This window comes from Hirundo rustica, chromosome 1 (genome assembly GCF_015227805.2).
Source record: "Hirundo rustica isolate bHirRus1 chromosome 1, bHirRus1.pri.v3, whole genome shotgun sequence".
In the NCBI taxonomy this organism is placed as follows: Eukaryota; Metazoa; Chordata; class Aves; order Passeriformes; family Hirundinidae; genus Hirundo; species Hirundo rustica.
This window is the reverse complement of record NC_053450.1, coordinates 146,826,622-146,854,597: the sequence shown is the minus strand read 5'-3', so window position 1 is coordinate 146,854,597 and position 27,976 is coordinate 146,826,622. Positions and strand designations below refer to the sequence as shown.

The 27,976-nt window shown below is 37.9% G+C and overlaps 1 protein-coding gene across 4 annotated transcripts in view; it reads right to left on the bottom strand.

Moving 5' to 3' along the window:
• ESYT2 (extended synaptotagmin 2) overlaps positions 1-27,976 on the bottom strand; it is a 79,746-nt gene that overhangs the window by 5,127 nt on the left and 46,643 nt on the right. Inside the window, exons 7-21 of one of the 4 annotated variants that reach the window (XM_058419393.1) lie at positions 23,524-23,579; positions 18,689-18,809; positions 17,944-18,120; positions 17,415-17,497; positions 16,155-16,203; positions 15,449-15,538; positions 14,836-14,931; positions 11,943-12,044; positions 8,169-8,231; positions 6,371-6,445; positions 5,639-5,725; positions 4,769-4,918; positions 3,375-3,763; positions 1,144-1,242; positions 490-621 (exon numbers count right to left, since the gene is read on the bottom strand). In XM_058419393.1, coding sequence (XP_058275376.1) covers positions 490-621; positions 1,144-1,242; positions 3,375-3,763; positions 4,769-4,918; positions 5,639-5,725; positions 6,371-6,445; positions 8,169-8,231; positions 11,943-12,044; positions 14,836-14,931; positions 15,449-15,538; positions 16,155-16,203; positions 17,415-17,497; positions 17,944-18,120; positions 18,689-18,809; positions 23,524-23,579 — 1,769 coding nt within the window. The remainder of the gene's footprint in view (positions 1-489; positions 622-1,143; positions 1,243-3,374; positions 3,764-4,768; positions 4,919-5,638; positions 5,726-6,370; positions 6,446-8,168; positions 8,232-11,942; positions 12,045-14,835; positions 14,932-15,448; positions 15,539-16,154; positions 16,204-17,414; positions 17,498-17,943; positions 18,121-18,688; positions 18,810-23,523; positions 23,580-27,976) is intronic. The other 3 variants (XM_040075547.1, XM_040075633.1, XM_040075708.2) reach the window with 3 other exon arrangements.

The following is a 27,976-nucleotide window of genomic DNA, read 5'->3' as shown; positions in this document are numbered from 1 at the left end:
CTGGTACAACTTCCAACATATGGGGCCAGGATATAATCTACAAAGAGATTTCCTGACTCTCTGGATGCTAAGAAGTGCCACCAAGTGACTGAGCAATGTGGCCACGCACAGGCACTGGCTGGCAGCATCAGCCAGGCACTCAGCCAGCCAAGCTTTCTGGCAGGAGGGGAAGGGAGATAGCTGCACTGGCCAGCTAAAGGCACTTGTGTGCTCACCACCTGCCAGCAGAGCGAATCCTGCAGCTGAGCTAGCAGCACAAGGGGCATGGAACCTGGTGTAGGAAGGCAGGAAAGACAGAAGTGGCTGCTAACAGCAAAAAGAGCTGTAGTGATAACAGGGAATAGAAGGATAGAAGAGAAAGATATGATCAAGTCTAACGGTGACAACCAGGAACTTCCAACAGCTCACCCTTCAGTAAGCACAGAAATCTTGATTTGACAGCTTTGTAATTACATGATACAAAACTACTACACATAGTTTAGAACGTACATTTGATCAAACACCGGGTTTAATGTCTTCTTTGATACATGTGTTTTTCTTCTTCCCGATCGTCTCTTATCAGGCAATAAATACATTCGCACGTAGGGATCGGATCCTTCTTCGGAAAACGCTATTAGATTTCTGTGAAAGTGAAAACCAAGGAAAAGCACTTAGAAAATCAACGAGACATTGCTGAATGTGTATGTCTATACTACCATCACTTAATTTAGTAGATGAAGCAGTTCCCCTGCACAAAATATGATGTGGAGTGACTTGTGTAAGACCAGATGAACAGTAAGCAGAGAGCAGAGGTGGGAATGCAATGAGTTTTCTAAATTCCAATTTGAAGTTTAGATATGGCTTTTTAGAAATTATGTGAAAAATTCAATCTCTTCCAAACAGCTTTCAGATACTGCTGATAAAAATCTAAATGTCATTTTCATTTAAAATCTGATAGAGGCATAATAGACAAATCTAAAATCACAGCAACATCTTCCACAAAGTTTTTACTGATTCTGAGTACAGCTCTGTATATTTCTGTATTTATGCATACGTTGTTTTAAAAATAACAAAGATTACCCAATCCACTTATGAGTAAGTCAGGATACGACAAACTTTAAAAAGAAATATGCTCAGATGTGAAACTGTGTGTTGTATGCTCACCTGCAGGAATGCACCACCACAATCAGTTTGTTTCTTTGTGAACTGTGACGAATTGTTAGCTGAATCTGCCCTAATGGAGACTGCCCCAGAGTTGTTCCACTGCAGGAAAAAGCAGAACATTATGCTTAGTTAAAATGCACATTAGAAGGAAGACTTAACTGAGCAGTTTTCCCAGAAATCATGTATTATCCATTTAACTTCTCTAGACCGATGTGAAGCAAGAGAACACGTGTAAGCATGTGAACATATCCTCATGAGACTCTTGCAGTTCAGTTCTTTGGCCAACAACTCTTGCTCTCCAAAATCAGCCAGGTATTCTTGTCAGTGTAGAGGTCAGCTGCTTCTTACTACTTCAAAAACCATTATGAGTAAAGAACTTGCCTGCCCTAAAATAAACATCAAAGCAGCATGTAGGAAATTGGAAAGAATAACAGTGCTAACTGCAATGAAAACCTCAGCCATGGGCCACTCTTACCTAAGGCCACAAGCCAATCAGAAGACCAGCTCATTCTTTTCTAAATTCCCTTATCACAGAAATATAGATATTCTTGGGATTAAAATAATGATAACTTAAATCCACTTGCTGTCATAAAAGCTCAAATCACAGTATAAACACAACCATTTTACTTTTCTATAGCTAATGCCACCATGAAAATAAGACTAGAATAAATCTACTCTTCCCAGTCATGTTTAAATAAAAAGCAAGCACCATGCTTCGGAATTTGTGTTTTACAGAATGGCCAACATGTGCAGTTCCCTCATCTCCATGAAACGCTCATCTGAGTTTGTGTGAACTGACTACAAGTATTTTCCACATCACACAGGACAGTATGTGCCATATTTGCCATTTCTCCAGCCACCTGAAGGATACTTTATCCTCAAGGGAGAAGAGTGCCTGTTTTGTGAATACCTACTACACAGTGATTGCTCCATTAAAATTCCCAAGTCATTCACTTCAAAAAAATAGAATGAAGATTTAATTTCAGTGTTTTCTTAGTTAAAATTAAAAAAAAAAAAAAAAATCACGAGCACCTAAAACCATGGGGTCTGCAATAAAGGACCTCATTACCTATAGCTTTACCACTCTTATCAAATGACAAAGAATGACATTTGTGCATTGCATGAGTAGTATCTCAATCTTTGCCACAATTAACAAACTCTAACTCAGTTTTGGACCAGGAGAGAGGCTGACAAAAGACAAGTTAGCATGTGACTATGCAGACAAATGGGGGTCTAGAGCACAAAAGCAGGTGGTGTATTTGTACCAACTGGAGAGAGCCAACACCAGACTCAACTGCAGCCCTTCCACTATTTAAAACAGACCTTTTAGAGAAGACTAAGCCAGACTCCTCACTGCTGTACACAGTAAAATAACAAGAGGCCATAGTGAAGCTGCAGCAAGCTAAATTTCAATAGAAATAAGGAAGAATGTTTTCACAGTGGAGTGGTTAAGCACTGGAGTTTTTGAACAGGTTTACAGTATCTCTATCCTTGGAGACAACCAAAAGTTGTTTGGACAAGGCCCAAGAAACCTGATCTAACTTTGAAGAGGGATTTGCCTTGAGCAGAAGGATGACCAAGCAGAGAGTCTGTCCAACCTCTATGACTCAGTTGATTCTATGAACTCTGACAGAGAAAAAGGAGAATTGGTTCAACCCCTTGCAAATAAAGAAATAAAACCGTTCTACTTAGATTCACAGAGAAATTCCCTGAACAGGGAATGAATAGTTTCCAGTCTCCTATTCAGAGCAGGATGCCTGCTCAGCTGTCTCTACTTGCTAAGTATAGCTTGCCACTGAAGCAAGTTAAAAAAAAAAAATCAAGAATTTAACAAAGTATGGCTGCAGTAATCTTCAGTGACTGTATAGTAGCTGATAACCCATTTAACATTCTTTATAGTCAAATAACCCTCTGAGTTGTTTTAAAAGACAAACTATTTCCAGCTTAATTGACTTAATTAATGCTAACGGATTCAGTGGCGAAACAGGCAACTACTGCCATGAAACTACAAAGTGCAGCTATGAGAAGAAGTGGGACTTTATCCCGCAGACGATCACAATGGTAAGGAACTCCTAACTGCAGCTCCTGTCTGAGACACCAGGAAGAAGCAGAAAACCCCAATGACTGAACAGTAAAAAGCCATTTCCGAAATGTGCGCGAAGCACCGCTGCTGCGGCGCCGTTCTTTGTTAACCGCCTGAGATGCTGCCCGAGCAGCGGTGCGCGCCGTACTTCTCGAGCTGCCGGAGCCTCTGGCGCAGCTCCTGCGTGGCGATGGGCAGGGAGATGTCGGAGGCGATGCTGGGCGTGGGCTCCTTCACCGACAGGTGGCTGGGGGAGTACGAGACGTTGGAGGCGTGAAGACTGGAGGAGCTGCGGCTGAGATCCGTCGGCCGCTGCGGGCTGGCGTTGGGAGGCTGACTTTTATCAGCTGCATCAGTCTTTTTCTCGCTGTCAGTCACTGGGGATGCTGGAACGGGCTTGTTCGGATCAGATGTCGGCGAGACGGGAACCTGAGGCTTGAAAGATGATTTTCTTGCGTCTTTGGAAACAGACGGCCTTTTTACTTGGGCTGAGTGTTGATGATCTGGAGATCTTGCCTGCTTTTCAAGAGAAAGGACCTAGATACAGGAAAATACACATAATATTACTATTTTGTAGTAGAGGAAACAGGAAATTTGTTTCTACAAGAGCTGGTTGGTCACAAGTTGTAAATTTAAGACACCGAAGCAGAACCAAAACCATTCATGCTTACTAACTCCACAATATGAAATGCTTTGCATGACAAAACACATCTCCACCTTCTTCATGGCAACTGCAGTAACCATAAAACAATGTGAAATTCTCCATTCATTAAGAATTATTCTCCTCATTATTCGCTTCCCATATGCTAAACACTTCTGGTGTAAGTGCTATTTACTTTGCAGCTCTAGTCATCTGGAAAAATATTCTGTAATTTTTTCTTCTGCATCACAATTTTTTCTCATTAATTGTTCTTACTTTCTCTTTTATAGGTTGCTTTAATTTATTAATGACACATAAGCAATGAAGTGCTTTAGAAAGAAAGTAACAGAAGTTTGACAGTGTTTGCAAAGAGATATAGTACCTCAGTAAACCAAGTAATTTAGATGGGGAAAGAAGACAAACCAACTTTCAGGTATGCAAGTTTTGTTTTCAAAACTCCAATATGCTTGAAAGCTGGTTTGAATTTTTCCAGTACTAAGCAGGTGCTCTCTTTCCTTACACAGATTATTTTTAAAAACCATTAAAAACTCAGTTGTATTTCTAGATAGAGGCTATTTCACTGATCTGTAGCCCACTGGGTTCAAAAGAGATTTCAAGGAATTCAGATTCCAAACATGATTTCCAAACCTAAAACCACTGGGGACCCCAGTTTTAATTAATGCAGGTGACTATTGTTTCATTTTGAGCACTGTACAGTTTTCAAATGGAAGATATTTAAATTAGAGGCTATCTCTATGTGTACTGATAGCTCTGCACAACCAAGGACACTCAGCAGGTGACATCAAAGGAAATGTACTGGCTTCTTTGAAAGCTGGCAGACCAGCAGTCACCACAGCCCTAAAGATGCTTTCAGATATTCACAATGGGAAAAGTTTGAGTACCCTGAGAGCAATCTTCATGTTTATAGTGCTGTTGGGACCAGAGTTGCTCAGGTGGAACCGCTGATGCATAGTTAAATCTTCACTCTCTAGCAACTGGCTTAGAGGCAACTTGAAATTCCCCAAAGAACACTGGTGTTGTTCATCCCTCACCTGAAGGAACACAGAAATTAAGTCACTTTGTATCATCTGCTTTGTAAGAATTCAAAGAAGGAAATTACGTTTTTATTTAAAAGCAAAAAATGCAAACAATATTGAAAGTAGTTTGTTCTTAAACCGTGTTTCCCTGATTTTAAGATTACTTTACATTGGAGGTAAAAATAAATATTCTCAATGAGTCATTTCTTCAACCTTAACTTCCACAGAAGTTAGAAGAGTAACCACCACATCTACATCTACCAGATCCTAAAAAAACTACATGTTTTCCAAACTGTCTATGTGAAAACGGATTCTCACAGGTATTGGAGGAAGAGTGACTAAGCCAGTCCTCATTTACACTTCAGTCTCTTAGAACTGTGTAAAGGACATTCCAGCAGTGTAAAGGGATACAGTATTTGGATAAAGTGAATTCTTCCTTGGTATGAGAGAGGAAAGATTCCTAGTTCCAAACTGGTATACCACATTTACTTCTGAATATTTTTAATTAGAAAAGACAACCATTAACTTTATTATTCATGTGAGAGACTGGTTATAGACTTCCTTCCTTTTAGTAATAAATGGAAATAAACATTTCATTGCTTGGTTTAAAAAAAATACTTTAAGCATAATTTTAATGATGTTCACATTATGTTCAGTCTCATTTCATAACAGTGTGAATGTTACTACTGCAACATCTTTGAAAAGAAAGGTATCTAAAGAGAGTGAGACACATACCTCAACTTCAAGATCTTGCCTTTTGGGATTGTGTACAAAGAAAGTAAAGTTTTCCTCCCACACTGGTTCATTGGTCTTGTATCTAATCTGAAGTTAAGAAAAAAGGAAGTACACAAATTATAAAACAGTCTGTCTCACAGAGGTGGTGTCAAGAGATGATCACATTTTTCATTTTGGTGTTTTATTTGGTGTGTGCAGAGAAGGACAGCAAGGCTTGGGAAGGGTCTAGAAAACAAGTCTGATGAGGAACAGCTGAGGGAGCTGGGGCTGTTTAGTCTCCAAGAGGCTCAGGGGAACCTTTTTGCTTTCTATGAGGAAGCAGCCTGAAAGGAGGCTGTAGCCAGACGAGGGTCAGCCTCTTCTCCCAGGCAACCAGTGACAGGACAAGAGGACAGTCTTAAACTGTGCCAGGGCAAATTTAGGCCAGACATAAGAAAAAAATTCTTCACAGAAATAGTGATTGGGCACTGGAATGGGCTGCCCAGGGAGGTGGTGGAGTCATTGTCCCTGGAGGTGTTTAAGAAAAGACTGGGTGTGGCACTTGGGGCCATGGTTTAGTTGATAAGGTGGTTTTAGGTCATAGGTGGCAATCCTTGGCTGCTTGTTGCCAGTTTCAGTTCTGGTGGCAACTTAGTGTTGTGCATATGCTCCATGGTTTGGCAGCCAAATGCCAAGCTCACAGACCAACCAAATATGTGAAGACAGAGCCAAGTCTGAAGAGTAGGAACTTACCTTACTTTCCTGGGCCTTGTGTCCAACTGACAGCAAAACAAGTGGGTTGGGATTGCTGTTTATTTTCTTTCCTGACTGGTAAAGAAAAAGCAAAAACTTTGCCTTCAGAATAAAGCAAAACCTCTCCCCTCTGAAACTTAAATGTTTGCATCTTAAAAATACAAATCATATGCATTCTGCTACATGCTTCTCTATTCCCAGTATTTTGTTCAGCAGGCTGGAATGGCAGACTGGCGAGTAGCTGGTGAAGACATTAACACAAAGGCATCCGACTACCTAAATATGCTGAAGCAAAATGCTACCAATAAGCAGAAGTTTTAGACTCATTTCCATTTTCTTTAAATGAAACTGGTAAGATGCAAATTCTTATCTTTTAATGAGCATTACAATCCCCAAAGCTAATGAAGCAGAGTTAAAACTGCAAAATGAATATTGCATGCAGATGGGAGATATGAAGAAAGCACAAACTCAGGAACTTTATATACAGTGCTGCGCAACTATTACATTGGATGTGGTATCCAACACTGATGTTCCCTGCTTTTCAGTTTGGGGAGAAAGAATGTGCACTATAATGTATGTGAGGGATATTTCTACAGTTTACCAAATACTCTTTAATAGAGAATCAACCATCTGCCATATCTGAGCCTTGCTCACCAGCTGTATAGCATTACATCAAACTGTGAAAACAAACATCAGTTTAGAAACAAATTATATATGCAAAGGAACATTCCAACGATATGTTTCTTTCGAGAATTTCCATTTAATCTGACAAAAATTCAATTCAGAAAGAAAATTTAGACATGAAAGTTAATCATCTCAAGCCAGTGTTAATGCAGTTTAAAAACCCTAGAAAATGTAGGATACATGGCTACTTTGAGTTCTACCCTGTAGGAAAATCAGGTATAACAACAGAAAGTTAGTTAAAATCTTCTTAATGCATGTAAGGTCACAATTACAACCAAATGATTGAAATATTTTATGTTTTTAAATTAAGGAAGTGCATGACTTAGATATATTTTTTGATCTGAACTTACATTTTGGACATCATACTTCAATAATAATTCTCAACTTTAATGTGACATACTAGAACCATACTTTCCTTTAGAAATAAAGCTGTTAAGAAAGCACTCCTTTCTTGGATGAATGCTGCCCTTCTTTTTTTTTATGATTTCTAGTAAAAAAAATATTTAGCTCTCTAATAAAACCAAATATAAATGTTTACAGAACAGAAAGAAATCCGTATTACACAGCAACTGATGGTGTTTTAAAATGGTAGGTGACATTATCTTCATTTTTTCTTCGTCCACAAAATAGTGCCTGAAACTTTCTTCATAAAATGATGAAACTACAGGAGTTGACAAAAAGATCCTGGCCTAAATTTCTTTAGCAATCATATAAAAGATGTAAAACCTTCTAAAAACATCTAGCAGGAACAAGATTATTCCAAACCACCATTCAGAGTTGAGTGATAAGACATCACTCAGTGTGTAAAAGATGTCTTAGCTTTCATGTCAGCTTCATTCTTTAGTTACTACTATCAATTAGTTCTCAGCACTTTGCCCCGGTCTTCTCAAGCAGCCTGTACTCCACTAATCTGATCTGGAGTTCAAATCACCACAAAATTTTAACAACATCTTGACATTGGCTTCTTGAAAGCAAATTCAAGTAAAACCGAATTACACTAAGTATGTATCTGGCAACAGAAATCCCATCCAGTGTTGGAAAGTGGAGTGCTGCAGGCATTCGTGCATTTCCAATAACTTTTGTGACCTTAAATGGACAACTATATTAATGTTACCTTTAGGGCTTTCTGAACAGCAGCCTTCTTCAAGCCATCAGGGTTAAATTCTAATGGATTATTCTTTTAAGTCAGGAGAGAATGAACATAGGAAGGGTTAATAAGACATGCAATGAAGCAATTTCACTAGGTTAATTAATTATGACATGACAACATAGGACAAAGCAGGGGGAAAAAATCAACCTAAAAAAAAATAAAAACAAACATCTTTCAAACAAAACAATGAAGAACCACCACAACAAAAAAGTCTGACAAAACTTTTTTTTTCTTCTTCTCCTCTGGATGTTTTTATTCTGCTTCAAAACTAACATACCCAATGTCTGTCTGCTTGTATTTCTTTGATCATGGTGGCTTTTTATCCTAATAAAGATAATTCACAAAATATTTTTATTTAATGCCTGATGCCCTATGAACTGCCTTCTGAATGAACCTTTTTAGAATTTAGTTGAGCGTATTTTCACAACACAGAAGCCTCTCTGAAGATAAGTAATTATGCAAAGGAGTCCTTTTATGGAAGAAATTACAACATCTAATTGATAGGAATTTATATAATTATAAAAGTCGAAGTTCTTTAAGCCTCTTCAGAAAAGTGATGCAAACACTGCATGCTAACTAGAATGAAGGTCTGCTGCTAACTAGAATGAAGGTCAGCTGCTTTACTCACTTGAATGAAGACATTCAAACACCCTAAAAATTTAAACTGGTTTAGCAGTTGAAAACCTCAGACTCCTTTCCATTAAATATGTAAATTTTAGAATTTTATTTTAAGATTAATATATTGTTCTTGAAGGGATACAATCATGTCTAGGAAAATTTGCCACTTTGTTTGCTGCAGTTGTGGATTCCCCATCCCTGGAAATGTTCAAGGCCAGGCTGAATTGGGCTTTTGAGTAACCTGATCTAGGGCAAGGCGCCCCTGCCCATGGCAGAGGGGTTGGAAGGAGATGATCTTTAAGGTCCCTTCCAACCCAAACCTTTCTGTGGTTCCATGATTTATTTCCTAAGGCTGCACTCCCTCTGCCAGCCATGGTTATTGTCTCATCATCATCAGTGCTGGGCTCCAGACCTTAAATTGCTACAGCCAAGATCAGGGCCTTGGTAATGGCTAAGCAGAACAAAAGGATAAGGCCAGATATCTCACAGGCTGCATTCCTCTTTTCTACATAGAGTAGTGTTATCTTTCATTACAATATGACACAGCACAACTGCAAATCTCTTCCTGTAGAAAGATATCTGTTCAAATCTCTTTCTTTCTATTTCCATCTCACATTTATAAGGATGCAATGACTGTCCTCTACAGAGGAGTTACCTGATTTTGTCAGCTGGCATCTGCAACTCACCGAGATACTTTTGAATCTTAAACTACCACTCAACTTACTGGACATTTTATCCTTCCCATTTGCACCTGCATATAAAATACAAATCTTTCCTCTCCTATATTATTATTTCAAAGAATTTTAGAAGTCAAAACCAAACCTATGTGATCATGCATTAAGGCAGGCAACCACTGACCCCTGAATATTGAACATATCTCAGTTCCTCTGGAATCACAGCAGGACAGGCCAAGAGAGACAACAGCTAGGGCAAATATGTTTAAGTCAGGCTTTAGGTTTCAAGGGAAGAAGCTGCACATCCATGAAGATGGTGGCTGAAAGGCTGGGAAGAAGAAGACTCAGAGGAGAAAAGAGAGTGTCCAATATAAAAAGGGAAGGTCTTGCTTTGGGTGACAAAACAATCTTGGTATGGTTCTGAGCGTTTCTGCAGTTGTAGGAAAAGAGGATGGGTTATCCAAGAAATATACTGATAATGGCACAGCGGAATTCCCTAACAGCCCGTGACATCTGCAGTAAATCCTAGTAACAAACCCATAAATTATACAAGTAACAAACTGGTTTGTTACTCAGGCAGCTCCTGATTCAATATGCTTTGGTAAATGACTCAGTACTTCTTCTGAGTCCCTAAGGGCTGCTTGGGGTATCTGTGAGTGCATCCTCACCTGATAACCAGAAGACAGTCACTACCTGTAAGAGCTAATTTTAAATATGGATAATTATATATTATAGGGACACTAAAATTGTTATGAACTACTGATTATCATAAAACTAGTGTTACTTTTGGAAATTAAGCCAACCCTATTCTTACACCTTAACTTCAGCTAAATCAGATTTAGATGGGTAAATGTCTTGGTGTCACAAATCTAGGTTTACAGTGAGGAACAGAGAGCACTCAGGATTTTCCTCTCCCCACAGGAAGCTCCCTTTCTAACACTTCCCCAATAACTCATGTTACAGCTTAGTTACAGACTGAGCTTGCAGGTGTGAATGTTTGTATGACAGCCCACGTTTAAGGATGCCCTGGGAATAAGGGCAGTTCTAGGGCTGCTGAAGCTGGTTTTATCCCTGGGCTACTACAGACCTCTCCTCTCCCCTGGCCTCCAGCCACAACCCTCCTCCTCTTGCCTGCAGCAAGATCAGCATCCAGGAAACTGCAGAGCCAGGCAGTTCAGAGTGCTGCAGAAAGGAATCCAGACCTTTCTTAGAATGGTTCCACTCTGACTCACTAATCGATTCAGGGATTCGGAAAGTTTTGTTCAACTTCTAAATAGATGTTGTTCTATACAGACAACGTGTCCTAATGCACAGATCCTAAGATCCACAAAAACCACTAGTGCTACACCCCTTAATCCAGCATTTTGATCTTTTTTTTAAAAAGTAATAACGTTAAAGATGTATCTGGTATTTGTATAACTAAAAGAAACAGCAACTCCTTAACAATTTTAACACCAGGGTGATGCAACTATAGGTTATAAATTGTCTTTCTAATTTGTTAGTTTTTAACAAGATTTTAGCATGGTTGTAACTGTTTAGATACTTTAAAATTAACCTCTACCAAGAAACTAACAGAAAGGGTTTTGCTAGGCTTTGGAAAGGCGTTTCAAAGTCAAGGATTATGCTGTGGCCAGCCAGTAACAAATTTATCTGCACAATCTCCCAAAGACAAACCCACCTCTCTCTGGCAAAACAATTCTTATCCTGAATAAGATCTCAACCTTTTTGAAGACACCAAGGTTGTACTTCCAGATTTAAGTGTAAGATACTCATAGGCTCATCAGTTTTTAATAATTTTGTAACATTAAATTCAAGCAAAAAATATTACTTGGTAGTTCACCCTCTCCTGGATTCTCCCAACTACAGACTAATTTGAAAAAAAAGAAAAGGAGCTTGGGAATTTGCAAAACAAGGAGCATCATGGAGTGAGATAGAATTTACAAGGGAATTTATAGTTTGGGAAGCACAATGAACTGCACCCATTTTTAATGCAACTTGAACCAGGGTGGAGAGGTTGCAAGTTCTTACAAACATTGAATGTGTCACCTTTTAAAGAAACTATGGGGATGCTGGTTGCAATATTTATTATTTTGATTTCTTTGCAATAAAAGCCAACAGTTAACCAGCACACAGTGTGCTAGTACAGTATGAATTTTATTTCTCAATGAATCAGCAATTTAAGTTAAATGTAAAGAGCTTTTACAATAAACTTATCTTGGGTCTTTATCATAAAAGGCTAATTACTTACCCAATGATATGCTGATCAATCAAATTTAAGTAGCCTTTAAAATGCAATAAAAATAGCACAAAAACAATGCACACTTGTTGAAACCATGCAGGAAAACAAATGGCATGCTCTCATTCCACTAGAGTGAGTGGCTTTAGTAGCACTAATCCACACTCTGGCAGAGAAAAGGTACAATACAAACAACACCAGAGAACTCACAAATAGTGCTCTATAGAGTGAGGTAGTGTTTTCACAAAAGACTAGTCCCGATGCTCTCCTCTCTTTTAAGTATCCACACCCAAAGTTTCCCTCGTAGATACTCTTAGGAAGATGGAAATGGAAGGAGAAAGCAGAGTGATGGGATTGTGGCAGAATGAATGCATAAGCAGCTTTACTACACAGAAAAGTTAAGGAAAATAGTCAAAGGATTCCAGAGAAAACAGCAGGTAACAAAAAATAAATATTTGTCATTACAAACAGTTTCATCCATTAAATGACTTTCTGTAGCACAGCAAGGTGGAATGCTTTTTGAATTTTATTTTTTTATTAATTATTCAAATATATTGACCCACTTTCCAGGCTCACTCTTGGTAGTTCAGATTTATACGGCAGATCCAACTCAAGTCTACTAACTTAGAGACCAGCCTTCTACACCATTTCTATTTCTTTTCCAGATAAACCATTCCAATTTGCCAGAAACTCACAACTATGATGCACCTGTGCAAAAGGAAGGCCTGTACTGGGGCAATTCAACTCTGTAACTGGAACAAAACAAGGCTGAAGGCATGATCTAAAATGTACCAGTGATAAGCATTCACTTAAGGCAATTTTCAAGGTAAAAGTAATTATTCACGTGGAAAACATTTCACTGTAATGTTATAGTTGTGCACAAAAGTCTTCAAATAATTAATAAGGATCAGTGTAATTTTAACCCTTCATTCTCTTTGAATTCTCTCTTCACCATCAATACAAGCAATCCAAGAGATTAATTTGCTATTGCTCTACACAATCCCTACCACTGAACTTGAGCAGAATGTGAGACACCAGCAAATTTCATATTCATTTAGTCTTGTAAATGTTGCTCCATATTAGAATCCCATGGCCATAAAAAAGCTCTATGTTCATGTTCATGTAGAAGCTCTATGACATTGTCTTTCTAGAATGTACAGGAACCTTTTCAGTTCTTCTGCATATAAAAGTCTCCCCATGGTATTTCCCCCCTATTTGACAAAACTGTGAAGCTTTTTGTTCTCTGGTTTTGGAAAATTTGATTTAACGTAGTATCATATAATTCTATTGTAGTAAGCTTGTACATAGAATTTGCAATTGTTCCACATTACTTTCTATTATATTCTTTACAACACTGGAAAGAAAATGACTTGAAGGTAAATATTGAGTCATTTGTTGCAACTGCTTTTCTGGGCTGGTAAAGGAAGAAAGAAGCAGGAGGATTAAACAGGTCCCACACTATGACCATCATTCTCAACCCACTCAGGCAATTCTTGTACTGTAGACAGAATATCAGATGCAGCAATAGGAAATTTGGGATGCTGTTCCCAAAGTTCCTAACTGGTCAGCTTTGTGCAAAGAACTCCCCCTTTCTGTGCCCTAGAGTTTAGAGATCTATTGATTAAATGCACTGAAATTAAAATACCATCTGCAAAATTAGGTAGAACTCAAGACATGCAACCTCCCAAAGGAGGGAGACAGTGTTAGAAAACGTTTGTTTTAAACAAAAAATTTAATTTATGACAAAGCCTCTGAGTATTTGATGGAGAATGTAATACACAGAATCAGAGGGGTATGGAAAAGACTGGAACTGGTATATAAGAGAACTTTACACTATTTATTTTAAATAAGAGGCTTTAGTGTATTTTACCAAACAAATCTGTAGCTGTTTCAGTAAAACTCAGTAGTTGAACAAGAAGATAGATACTTTGGTTCAACTGAATCTTGTACACAAAACAGATGGCAGACAGAATTTTTCTATCTGCTGCAGTACTCTGAAACTGATGCTAAACACACCATAACTCTATTCTGTTCTCCTACTGCTTACTCTGTGGTGTAGTAATTCTAATTTTTTTTCTGCTAAGTTACAGATTTTGCCTGAATTCAATATACAGTGAGGCTAAAAAGGTAATGTGAGGATCTATTCCAAAAGAGTACTTTTAGCTTTTAAAATAGCCTAGAAATACTACTTTCAAATTCTGCTCTATACACCCTGGAACAGACATGAAATCACTAGTCAGTCATGTAAACTGTTTGGGCAACTAAGGCTTCATTTGTTACCACTCTGATTTAACTTAATTTTAACTTAATTTTCCACAGACAAATCTGCAAAATGCATGAAAAAAAATCCAAAGCTTGAAAACTGTATTGTCTGATTAATATTTTAGTCATCACTTCCAGAACCTCTCATCTAATAGCAATGCTGAAAACCAGCAAAACTCAGTTAAGCTTCACGTATCTCTTTATGGGAGGGTTAACTTTATTACTGCTGTCAATTACAACCAGGAACACTGAAATAAACTCCAAAACAAGTTATTTCACAGTCCCACAGGATAAATCCATGGACTGTGAGAACATTATTTATTTCTGTTTTGCACAAGCAAATAAACCATCCTGCAAAAACCAATCTGATAGAAATCTCGTACAAGAATTCTGGCACTGTAACATCAACTGCATAGTATTAATTTCATGATGAGGACTTCAGTACCTTCAAATCTCCAGAAATACCCTAAGCCAAAGCAAGTGAGTTTACCTGATCTCATGGAAGTGGTTTGTTTTTCCCAGTTAGTTCCTTAAAATTCCTCATGCTAATCCCATACGATTTATGGAAAACATCGTGTAATAAAAACATGCAGCCTTTCAAGTCCAGGAAAGGAGCATTTTTTAAAGAAAAACCACACTGATTAAAGAGTAATGCTTTATTAAACATGTATCTGTAATACTATGCTACTAAAAAAGTGGACCTTACATCACCTGTCTTGAAAGAAGAGGAATTATAGAGAAGATGGCACAATGTGTGTTAGTAAAGCAGTGTGTCACACTACCAAGCAAGACATGCTGGGAGCACCCAAGAGAAAAAGGTAACCATGAGAACATAACTTACAGGCAGATTTCTTGCTGAGTCCAAATACAGTATAAGCAATGCAGATGAAAGCCCATCATTAGCTTGGTCTTTATCAGCTCTAATGCTTGTTAGCACCTAAACCAAAAACACACTGTTAAGCCTTTCTGGAAACCAAGTATTAATATTTCTGTCCCATTTCTGGGAAAAAAAACAAAAACAAAAACCTCCCAAAAAGCAAACATTCACAAATTCACAGCGTGAAGCATAAAAAAGGAAGTTTTCAGGACTCATACAGACATTTCAAAACCATTTGCATGGAAAATTGCACCCCATTTCCTACATATTTTTTTTTAGGTTGGACAGATCGTGATATCCTATCCAGCTTTATCTCCCAGGCTAATGAAATGTTAGCAGATATTATCAAACAGTAACATTAAGAGAAAAGAACCACAAAAGCTTTTTAAAATCTCATTTAAACCATTGACACTTATGACTGGTTTGAGATTTCTAAAGACAGACAGCTTGGAATAAAGTTATAGGTTTCTCCAAATTCACAGCAGCTAGAGAACTGGTTACATACTTGACAAATAAACAAAAAAAATCACCCCAAAACAATTTAGATTAGAATGAAAGTAATGTGTTCCTTTAATACCTTGTCTAGATTGTCAGCAGTTGGCATCAATGTGAGCCATTCCAGTTTTAAATGCAACTTTCCTTTGGACACTTCATCCAAAGTAAACCACTGAAAATTAAGCAAAGTAATGTGAAATAATCTGGCAAACAAATATAAGATTGCAATTGGTTCTTCAAGACATTTAGGAAGCACTAAAGTCTACTAAAAATCTCTCAGAGCTCAAGTCCACATAACCTGAAAAGATCTGATCCACTAAAATGTTGTATTTTACATGAAGTATTACAACACAGAATGGTAAAACCACCCAGACAAACCCCTACCATTATAAGATAAAAGCATATTTAAAACACCAAGAAAATTCTTAAAGTTCTATAAAGATGTTCTGGGAAAACAAACCCTGCACAATGTTCCCATAAAATCTCTCTTACGCATACACATCATCTCTTGCAAAAAAAACCTTCTCACCAAATATCTAAGTTACTATTTTTTGCATTTGGATAGGAGTAACCTTAAAACCCCAAGTCCGACAAAGAATGTAATTATTTTTCACATTTCACCAGTTTAGATGTCTCTTAAACCACTGTACTGATCCTCAGGGCATCTATTTGTACAGCACTAAGGTTATTTGTGCACATACAGGAGCTATGCCCAGGGAAACATAATGCAAGAACTACTTGTACAATGTACGGGCCTTTTTAAACCAAACCTTACTGAACCTGCTTACCTCGTCTAGAAGACGCTCCTTTTCAACTTCAATTAAATCAATCATCAAACTAGAAAAATGGAGAAAAAGAAGTAGTATTTTAGCCAAGAAACAAAAGATCTAGCACGAAACTCAAGCACCACCCAGTGCTTGTTGAGTATCCACTGAGATCCAAAGGGCAGAATACCTTTAGCACCTAAGAAAAGGAGGGATTGAAACGGCTGAGCAAAGATGAGTGCAGGAAAACAGAAAAATGCCTAGAGCTCATTTGGGAGCTGTGAGGGCAACTGGCACAACGTAACTCACATATGTATGAGCCAACTCTTAAAACAGAGAGCACATCTAAACTGGAAATAGTACCTGGACATATGCTGTGACCAAATTCATGCCTTGGCAGTGTCTGGGAGATTTCTAGTTCACACAAGCTAAAAATGTAGCAGGGAAAGAATCTGCTAAAAATTAAACAGGGCAGACAACTGCATGCCAGTGCATGAACATTTGTCTGGCTTTTTATTTAATTAGTGCTGATGTACACATTATGTCACTTCCTCCCACCATCACTTCAGTGTAAGACTAGGGAAGTGCAAAGAAGAAGAAGAAGCCTTTGTACTACCTCCTTCTTTATTTTAATGAGAAGTAGGTACTGTTGCTAAAAGTTGGAGTTGGAAAGCTAAGGGAGCTCTACTCTCTATGGGAAGCAACAATGGGAAGTTCCAAAACTCTGCAAGAAATAAAGGTGACAAATTACCAGAGACAGAAGCTGGCTAAAACCCTGAAATGTTTATGGGAAACACCTATGGCCTATGGAGTCAAAGAGTGAGTCATGTTTGTGAAAGCATTACAGCAAATTTTTTTCTTTAATCAAATAGTTAAGATCAGCTCTTAAGAGGAAAATGAACTCGAGACAATCATTTGGAAGCTATGAAGATGAAGACGATACAGAGTTATAAAACTATATTAACTTTGCCTAAAGAAAGAATTAAGACAGTGCTAGCTCATTAGAGAAGCTAGGGCACAATTCTGGGTACCCACAATATTTACCTGGCTTTTTTCAAAAAAGATGTAAACATATAGATGTGTATATACACACCCAAGCACATTTTCATATAAATGTATTTACATACTGAAGTAGTTAGGGAATTATTTACTACCAAGATAATTTATTTATAAATACAATTAGATAGCAGAACAACTGCAATAAAGTAATAGTAATAATTTTTTTTAAATTACAATATTTCATCTCTTTCCAATACCTACAAACATATTCTCCATAACATTTACCTTCCCAGGAAGTCATCTTTATCTGGATCTTCATCAAAGAGCTCAATCTCTAGCTCCTGTCCTGGATGTTCATACACTAACGCCTGCAAGTTCAGGGAGAGGGCACCATCAGTAAAACTGACCAGCTTGGTTAAAGGGCATAGTACCAGTAAAACACTGAGCTGCAGTACCTTCGTATAATAAAATACATCAGTAAGCAAATGCTCTAAAAAAATTGCAATTTAATGAGTAGAGCAATTTTAAGACTTTTCAGATAAAATCTGTCAATGTTGGCTCTAAAAGCCTAAACTACTTTTTCAGAATCACTGATGCTCAGTCTAGACAAAAAAAACAACCAACCAACCAACCAAACAAACCCTATATAAATCAAGGGAGAATTTCTGGTTTGTTGTAGAACTTCGGGCTTCTAGAGGGAGACATCAATAAGCTCCTCAGGGACACCCCCAAAATAACCTCTTTAACAAAAGACAGAGAAGATTTCTTCTTCTGTAAAGAAGAACATACAACAAGGTATTTTTATTAGATATACCTCATAAACTTCATTCCATTTTGGATTGAGATTTTCTTTGATGACCTTGCTTTGGAAAATTTGGTTGCCCACACGGATGATTCCGTAAGGATCTGACTTTCCTTTGACAATCCCTTTTAGGTAAGTATCTTTCCCCTCCAGGTCCTGAGCTTCAATAAAGTGTATCCTTAGAACACCCTGAAAAAAGAAGAGTTTGTCTAGTAATCTGAAAGCTTCCATGACATCACAATTTACACAACAGATGTTTTATAATTTTCATTACCATTTCCTTAACACAAAGCTTATTTTGGACATACTGTAAATAGAAGATGTCAGTGATGATCCACACACTCAACAGACCTAGAACTCAAGAGACTCCTGAAAAGAAAAACTGTCATCAACCATCAGAAACATTCCCGTTTCTGATAGCACACTAACAGTAATTTTCCATGATAATATAAAGCACATGCTATTTCATTTTTATCTATACAGTTAAACTAGATTGTAGCAATCTAGCAATTGTAAAAGTAAGATGTTTGAGATTCCAACAAAACAGATTAAATAAAGAAATCTTTCTTGGTGTTCTTTGAAGCATCAACTTCACAGAAATCGTTTATAAATTAAAGCAGTTATTATCAGTGACTGAATTCACAGCAACTTGTACCAGTGCAGTAACTGAATTTCAAAATTTACACAGATTATCTTCAACAGTTACTGCAGAAGAAACAAAATGCCCAATTATTACTGTTAACAGAAACTTGCTTACCTTTGGTATAGGAAACCGCAGCTGAGCGATCTGCACCTCACTGACGAGGGGGACTGTAATTCTATTTGGAAGGACCAAGTAGTTGGATATTATATCCAATATTATTGTATCTGATAAGCCACTGTTGGAGATAAGAATCCCTAGTTACTTCAAAGAAATATTCCTTTTTCTGCTTAAGAATCGAAATGGAGAAAATATTTGCCTTTCTGTTGGAGTAGAAGACACATCTGGTTTGTAAATTTCAAATAAAGGGTTCTTGCCCAAACAGCCACCAGGTGGAAGCAGATGACACTGAACAGCAGAAACCGCAGGGATGAATATAAAGTTCCCATTTCCCTGCCACAGCCAAATTTCACCCTCCCCCCTGCCTTTTAAAACCGGCTTGGATAGAAGGCTGTTGCGTAAGTTCTTTTGCCTCTAATGCATATAACCAAGCAGATGGCAACTGTTTATTTACTTCTGTATTTCAATAATCATTTCTCTGTCCTTGGAAGTTTGGCTACCCATTCCTGTATTGTTATGAAACCAGTTGTCCTCTTGAGCTGGGAGGACCATCACTTAAACCATAGACACACAGAACACAAGCTCACGGCTGAGTAAAATGTAGCCTAGGGAAGCAAAACAGGTTTTGTTCAGCGAAAAGGGAGTGGCAGTCCAACCACACTGGTAATGAAACATGTAAAACACAACTCCACACCCCTCCGCGGAGAAGAGAACGATTTCCTAAGCTCCAAGGTCACCCAGCTCAGGTCTGAACTGACAACAAATCATTGTCAGACCAACACATGCTGCCTCCACAGGCAAAAGGCAGAACACAGAACTTGAGTACTCAGGACATCTCAGGAGGATACACAAAGGTTCAGACAGGTAATTACAATACTTGAGATACTCTGAACTGCAGAGGTGCATTCTCACTAAAGCTGGTGGAGCTGCAATTTCTCCTCCTAAATACACTCCATGATTCCCTTTTTACAGTCTTGGTGAAATCAAGATGCAGATAATGTTTGATTACTTTGAACATTTTTTGGATGAAGCACTTGTGTGTGAGCACCTTGTGAAGTTTTTCTAAGACTGAATCTGAAGCTGGGAATAGCTCTGACTCAGGAGCTAGAATATAAAAACACAAAAGCTGCAGTGAAATGTGATACATGTTACAGTTCAATTTGGAAAGAAAATGTAGTGGTGAGCAATTAACATTATGCTAGAGATGGGCATCAGAATGAACCCATTAAATACAATCTGGCCTACTAGAAATGCACACTGATTTTCATGCCAGAGATTTGCAACCTAACAGCCTGCATCCTCTTGGCTGCCCACTTCCACTGTAAATCCAGATAACCACAATACATGATGGAACACGGCTGACTTCTTAATGGTACTCAGAACAACAGGAACAGAAGGAGCTCAAGGTTCCATTAAAATCAGTGGATAGGTCTGTGCAGGCCTCTGATTAGAAAGAAGAAACAGTGGATCATGTTAAGATACTTCTCAGAGGAAAAGGCTTTCCTCTCCACTTCTATGAGCTAAGGCACATCTGCCCTAAAGGATCTTCACTCCCCTCCCCTCATGCAGAGCTTATCCTATCACATTTCCAGAGATTTTCCTTCTATGAGAACCTTAGAAATTGACAGTTTCGGTAATTTTTAAGACAAATACTACTAGATAATCATGTTATCTGAAGAGTAGCTTCATTTTGCCATTATTTTAACATGTCTTTCAAACATTTAAGTTTCATTTTGCCAAACGTCTAATTTTCAATTTATGTAAGCTAAACTCTCTGAAATGAGCCAAGAAAATAGAATTGTTTTGTTACAAGCTGACAAAAAAAAAATTGAAGATAAACATCTCAAACAGTCTTAAAATTAAAAGGAAAAGGAAAACCAAACCCAAGCTGAGGTGATGGTAACTATACAAGCAACAATCACACTTTTCAAAACACAAGTCTAATGACAAAACTCTACTATAGAGATCAGGTAAGCTTTCTTTGTTCGTTTTCATCAGTGTTCCTACTTGGCAAGAAGAGAAAGCTCTGCCTTTATGCCCAGTCCCTTAAGAGCAGATGAGTAATGGAGAAAACCAAGTGACCTGGGTCACAGAAGGCAAAGAAGCAGTGGCAGGAAAGCAATGGTATATTGGCATAAATAAACCTACCCTACTCTAGCACAAGGTTCAGAGACTGACTAATGTTCAGATGGAGCTACAGCAAATCTCCTTAAATAAGAGAAAGAAACACAGCCCAAGAACAGTGAGGACTCACAATCCTTTATGCCAGAACCAAACCCCAACTCTGATTCCAAAGGTCAGTCTCACAATTTTATCCAAACATTACTACCTGAATTTCACTAAAACACCTGAGAAGAATGAGGCAGCATTAATGAAGTTTCATGAAGTTTTACACAGAGAAACTGGGCTCTAGAAGGTAGCAGATACCATAACTTTGAACACAGGGAGCTGAAAAAGACAGTGAAGGTTGTATGTAACTCACTAATGAATTCAATGAATACTAAAACAACATGATTCTATCAACCAGTTTAAATCTCATCTAGTATTAGCCAGCTGTGGTGCTCTTGTATGCAAAGTATTCTTCATGAATACAAGGCAAAAATTACAATCTTTTGCATTTTTTGTTACCTAAAGTAAGTGGTCTGATCTATGGAAAACAGAGACAAAACACTGCAAGCAGCAGAGAAAGGTGCATTAATATAAACCCTTATGGTGATGCATCATTAAAAAACAGCTTTCAAAGATCATAAAACTTTAGTCAGTGCTTCTATGTACAATTATTTTTTCAGTTAAAATAAATGAAAGAAGTGTGCAATGTTTGGTATGGTTTAGTAGACTGTCTTCAAAAGATTAATTTCATTGCAGAAAAATAACTGTTAGTTGCCTACTAGTTTGTATTGCTCTCTACTTAGCTCTACTTAATTTTTATCAATTTTTATCAGCTGTGTGTTTTTCCTGTGCTCTCTTTACTCATATTGCACAGGCAGCACATTTCTGACTACACAGTGTGTTTTCACTGTATCTCAAGCAACCCCAACATCTTCCCATCACCCACATCCCCTCCTGAAAGCACTTGCATATTCTCACAGCCTGGCTCCTCCTCACATGGAGATTTTAATTCCACTTCTCCACAAGCTGCACTAATGATAGGATATGAATTACTTGTGTGTCCTTCTCCTTGTGGAGTCATATAGGAAAAGCAATAAAAATTGTTAACAGCTGAGAGGGAAGCTTCCAGCAGCTAATGCTGAAATTCAATTAGTAGAAGACATTTGCAAACAGAGCACAAATAAGCAGTTTAATGTGCAGCCAACAGCTGTAGGACTAAAAAGGTACCCGTGGTGGCAGCAATCTCTTGTTCATCATTGTTTATAACAACTACAATATGTCAAGTTGTCAGACCAAAATACACAACTTATCTATACAGATAAGAAAAACAAATACAGCACTAAAGAAACCTCTTGGCACTGCAGAGCATGAGTCACCTCAGTTACAGTTACTATAGAAACTATACCACGTCTAGATGGCACTGCTTTGTGCATATGTGGCCAAGTTTGGTTGCTCTGGAAACCATAAACTTGAGATATTTGGCGAGACTTTGTTTACATCTGAGGTTTTGTGTTTGCAGTCAGGCAAATATGTAGCAGGATGTGAGTCTCAGGAGCCTAGTAAAGTTAAGTACTAAATGTAAATTTAGTCATGTTATATCAAAAGAGAGAATTATTACTCAGAAGCTGTATTTTGGAAGACATTTTCTCACTCATCAAGAAAACCTCTATCCTCAGAGACAGTCCTAAGCAGGCTTGAAACATGAGCAATTCTTGCAGCCATTAACCTACTTAATGCAAGTTCTAATTCCAAACTGTTCAGCTGGGATTCCATGCAATGGCTACACGTGTCTAAGGAAAGCAAAACTCACTTCAGTCATGCAATTGATTACCAAGGGATTCATTTAATACCTAAATTCAAACTCCTGTTTTGAAGCAATAAAAATAATTCTGGAGTCAGCCAACTCTTGAGAGTAAGGCTCTAATAAACGGGGAAGTCACAAAATCCAAGTGTGTATCAGATCCTCCATTATCTCCTTGGACATTGTCTCCGTATCAAAAAGCCCCACGGTAACTATTAAAACCTGATAAATATTAATATATTCACAGATTTAACTTTATCAGGTTTGTAATGATTCAAAGCAGCCTGATTTGCACCTCTATTGATGCTTTTTAATTTGGGATTTTATCATGTGGTATTAGGAAAAGCTCTGAATTAGCTAAGCTGTTTTACAGCTATATACAGTCAATATTTTTGCTACTCCACTTGATCTTCACATAATAAACTGAAAGCTTTAAAAGTAAGCCCTTGAAGATATTAGAAACTTTATTTAATTTGAATAGTCTTAAGGTATTTCTAACTACCTTTACACAAGGAAATAGAGATGGATAGAGATGGACTGGCATAGAAAGCCAAGAACCAAGATGTCATGAACCCACTGGCATAAAAGGAAAGCTCTTTGTCCTTCTGCTGTCACAGGAGATGGCAGGTAGGGAATTCACATGATTCTGGAAATCTGGAAAGGCTGAGAACACTAAAAGAAGTACATTATAAATTATATTTTCAAAGTATTTTTAACAAGACCTACTAGATATACTTTTGTCATAACTTTGACTTGTGGTGAAATCACTACCTTCTGCAAATTGAGCAATTTCATATAATTCTACATTAAAAGAGAACTGCTCAGAGTCATCTAAGCTAGAAACTATTCAACTGATGGTCTTGAGATTTTCTGGGCTTTACTAGAGTGCAAACATATCAAACACTGCTTTAAGTTTACTCACTTCAGTCCTGGAACATCCAGAAGATTGGTCAGTCCAGTCCAGTTAATTTCCAAAAGCTGTGAATTACAGAGAAAAGAGGGAGGGGAGGGAAAAAGGACAGAAAAAAAAAAAAAAGAGAAGCAGCTTAGAATTCGTAACTCTGAAGAAATAAACACAATAGTTATGGATTCTGATCAGTGGAGAACTAACCAGTTTCCAGGATTTTCTTAAATACACAAACAAAACAACCCTCTTCCATTCTTAAGAATTTTTAGACACATTTTTTAAAAGTTATAAAAATTTTCACCATTCTCTTATTCACCCTTCCACCATTCATATAAGTACACACCCCAATATACACGAATACACAGGATCTACTCTGTACAACCCATATAGAAAAATGAAACACGGTCCTATTCCCTGGAGAAATATTTCTGGAGTCACCATAGACCTGTTATAGATGAACAGTCGTTAACAGGAATTCGCAAACTATAATAAACTGACAAAGAATCCCATGTGAGACCAGGAAAACAAGAGATCTAGAAGACATAACTGAAAGAAAGAATGAATAATTGGGATTAAGAAGGTGGCAGGAAGATGTGGTAACAGCTAATGTGATAACATAAGAGGCTATTTTTTAAGGCACAAGTTTGTTCTATCACTGATAAAGAAAGGTATCAACAGAATTAAATATCAAAGTAAAAAATATCCTTAGAAATAATTAAAAGGCACAACTCATTGCTAGATAATGCATACTTTCTTCACTGAAAATCTTTGCAGGAAATTATGCCTTATAAAGGTACTTTTTCTGTTTCAGGATTGCTGGCATTAAAAACTTATTTAAAATACTCTTTTTGAATCTATAATATTCTAATCTAGATAACAAAACCAACAGACCCAAGTTCCCTTAGTTCTCTCTTCACTGAATGATTTCTATTAACTTCACAGAAGTTAACAGAATATTTAAGCAACAAACAAATCCAAATCCACCCAGTTACCACCAAGTTTCCAAATCCAACTCACCCAATCTAAGTATAACTGCATGAGAAAAGGATTTTGATATTCCTCAGTTAAGAAACTAATTGTGGTGGTTCAGCTACATGCTAAAAGGAAACAATAAATCTCTTAAAAGAACAAATGTATATTTTCACAGATAGGAATCATTACCCTACCTTCACTTTCTTTTTTAAAAATAGCACAAGCCATTCTTTTACAAAGGATCTATTAATAGTTTAATTAGTGATTTCCTTTGAGAATACTTCCAGTAAAGATAACACATAATAGATTTACTCGTCTAGGGAGCATTGTTACTTAATAGCCTTCTCTAATGGTGGCAAATATTTTAACAACAATGTTACCTATGAACAATATTACCAGGCCTAACTGTAACAAACAATTAAGCAGGGAAAAAAAAAAATCCTTTCAATGAAAAAAATAAAATGTAATAACCAGATATTCCAGAACAGAAGGCAAGATATATCACAGCATGTATTGCAACAAACTATGTGAGCTAGCACCATGCCCTTACCACAGCCAGGGCTCAGGCTATCCTGGGAGTCATGAGGATGAGGAAGGGACTGGAGCATGATGTCATGAGAGATGCCCAGTACCTTCATTATTTTTGTGGCCCTTCACTGGATTTATTCCAGCAAGTCCCTGTCTCTGCTGTACTGGGGAACCCTCCACTGCACTCCAGATGTGCTGCACCAGTGCTGTGGAGAAAGGAACAATCTCCCTCAGCCAGCTGGCAACGCTTCTCCTAATGCAGCTCAGGATGCTGTTTGCCTTCTTTGCCACAAGTGCACACCTCTGACTTCTCTCCCTCTTTCTGTCCAACTCAACAGCCTGTATCTTTTTCAGCAAAGCTGCTTTCCAGCCATCAGCCCCCAGCCTGTCCTGGTTACTCCTTTCAAGGCACGAGACTTTACATTTCCATTAGCTGAACTTCTTAAGATTCCTTTTGGCACATTTCTCCAGCTTAGCAGTACAACTATTGGGTGTATCAAGCACTCCTTCCAGTTTTAAGCCAGCAAACTTGCTGAGAGCACACTCTGTCCCACCATCCAGGACAGCCCTGAATTTGTGTTGGTTCCAGTATTTACCCCAGGGTAAACCACTACTGACTGTCCTCCAGCTAAACTTCATGTTGCTGACCACAACTCACTGAGCCTGAAGAGTTTAGCCACTTTTCAACCAAGCTGTCCATATATCTTCTCTGTACTTAGCAATTTACCTAGGAGGATGTTGCAGAAGACAGTGTCAAAAGCTTTACTGAAGTCAGGCTAAGCTGTATCCATAGTTCTTCCCTCATCCACCGTGCCAGCCTTCTGATCACAGAGGGTTACTGGCTTGGTTAACCATGATTTCCTGTTCCTGACTCCCTTCTGCCTACTACCAATCACTTTCTTGTCTCTTCAACCTTACCAGCAGGACCGAGATCACCATTTGAGCCCCTGTGCCCCTGAACTGCCTTCAGAGCCATGCTGGAGTCACATTTCATGCTTTCCAGGTCTCCCCTGGAAGCGGTATTGATCTCCACACAGAAGAGCAGCAGTGGGTAATAGTCTGAGGCCAGACAAGCTGTAACAGTTGACAACATGCTGCATCTGAGGTCCAGGCCATCACAAACTTCGTGAGGAAACAGGTCAGGATGGCACACGGGCACAGGAGTCTCAGTAGTGACCACTTCCCCCCTTCTCCTGGTGCTTCAGCACAGTCCAGGCTCCGCTGGCTTGGATGCTCCCAAACCCTCCTCTGCTATATTGGCCCAAATCTGTTCCACGGCTGCAAATCTGCAGATGGGGTAGGTAGGAGTCATCTTCCTTGTGGCAGAAAATTTCCATCTTTCTCTGTCATGGAATAATTCCACCCAGTAGTTTCTCCAGAAAGTCAGAGTTCCTGTTTCAGATGTCCCCTCTCAACAGAGTTACACTCTGTGAGAGAAACTAAATTCAGACTAAGCCATCTACCTGATCATATAAATTTCTTATGCATGAAACCAGGCTATAAGAATCTAGAGTGAAAAAATTCTTGAGCAGTTCTACAGAGATCGCTGACCTTCTTGACTGATTCCTTCTTTAGGTGAAAGCACAAAGCTGTCACTGGCTGCAGGACCACTTTGTGAATGTCTTTTTTAAGGTACCTCATTTACAACTAGTTTTGCCCGCTTTCTATTAGAGTACTAGCAGGATTATTTTAGTGAGAAAAGGTTAATGCTCACCTATTTATGGAATACTAGCAAGGCTAAATGGCAGTAATACCTCTGAGAAGAGAGTAAGTCCTTAGCTACAACCCATACTGTATATGGAACAGTCTTTTAATATTTTTTTAAGGTGCTGTAATTTCTTTTCTTACACAATTATCAACTTAAAGCTTCATTTCCAAATGTAAGAAAATCCTTGCTGAAAATAATTTGTTATAAAATGGATTCTTTTACATTGGTATGTAAGCTTTAGTCGTACAGTTCTACAAAACCAAACTATGAGCTAGAACACAGAACATTTACATTCAGGAAAACCAAGATAATTTCAGGACAATCTTTTCTGAAAGTTAATTGTGCAAATTATTAGTGTATGTTCTCAAATCTCCTCTACATCTTAAATCTGAAAAAAAAAAGAAGTTGTTAAGAAATAACTAATTGAACCAGGAGGAAGTCCAACTTAGTGTGAATAATTTCAGTTTGATACTACTTCCTCAATCATGCAAACCCACAGATGTTTAAGTAATATAGCAAACAAGTAGCTTGGTAGTAGCTGATAAGACTAACCACAATTTGAGTACTCAGACTAATTCTCTTATTCTAATCACAGGTTTTGTCTGTACATTATGAGACACCTTAAAATCTATGCAGTCTACCAAGCTTCTAGAAGAAGTAATTTTATACTGTTTTAAGACAAAGAACCCAGTTTATTATACGATTTATTTTTTCTTGATTCATAGGCAAAATAGAAGCAAATGGACACCATAAATACTTTCCAAAAGTGATCCCTATCCTGATGTCTTCATGTCTGCATCCTGTATTTAACAGTTTTATATAATGATGTTTTCAGATTATTAAATAGCAAATGACAAAATACTTGCATTTCCTTTTGTTTTGGTTTTTTTCAGTGTATTGCATGCAGCAATTAACACAGCAAATCCTGTGCTGCATCCTAAACAGACTTCACTGAATAAATGCATTGAGCAACGCAATGCATGTTGAAATTCAACATTGAGAAACAGCTCCTGCACTGGACTGAAACGTTTATAACAGCAGTCTCTGTATTAACTGCCACAGCCCAAAAGAAAACCAAGAACAACCTAAGAGATGCCACTGAGAAGTGACACTTTCCATTGATGTGACTAAAAAACATTTCAAAAGGTTGCAACACAGCATATGAAACACAAACAGGGCCTATGGTACAACCTCACTGTCAATATTTTGATTATTACACACCTCTGCTGAAAAACAAGCCTACCCGTTCATTCCATCATC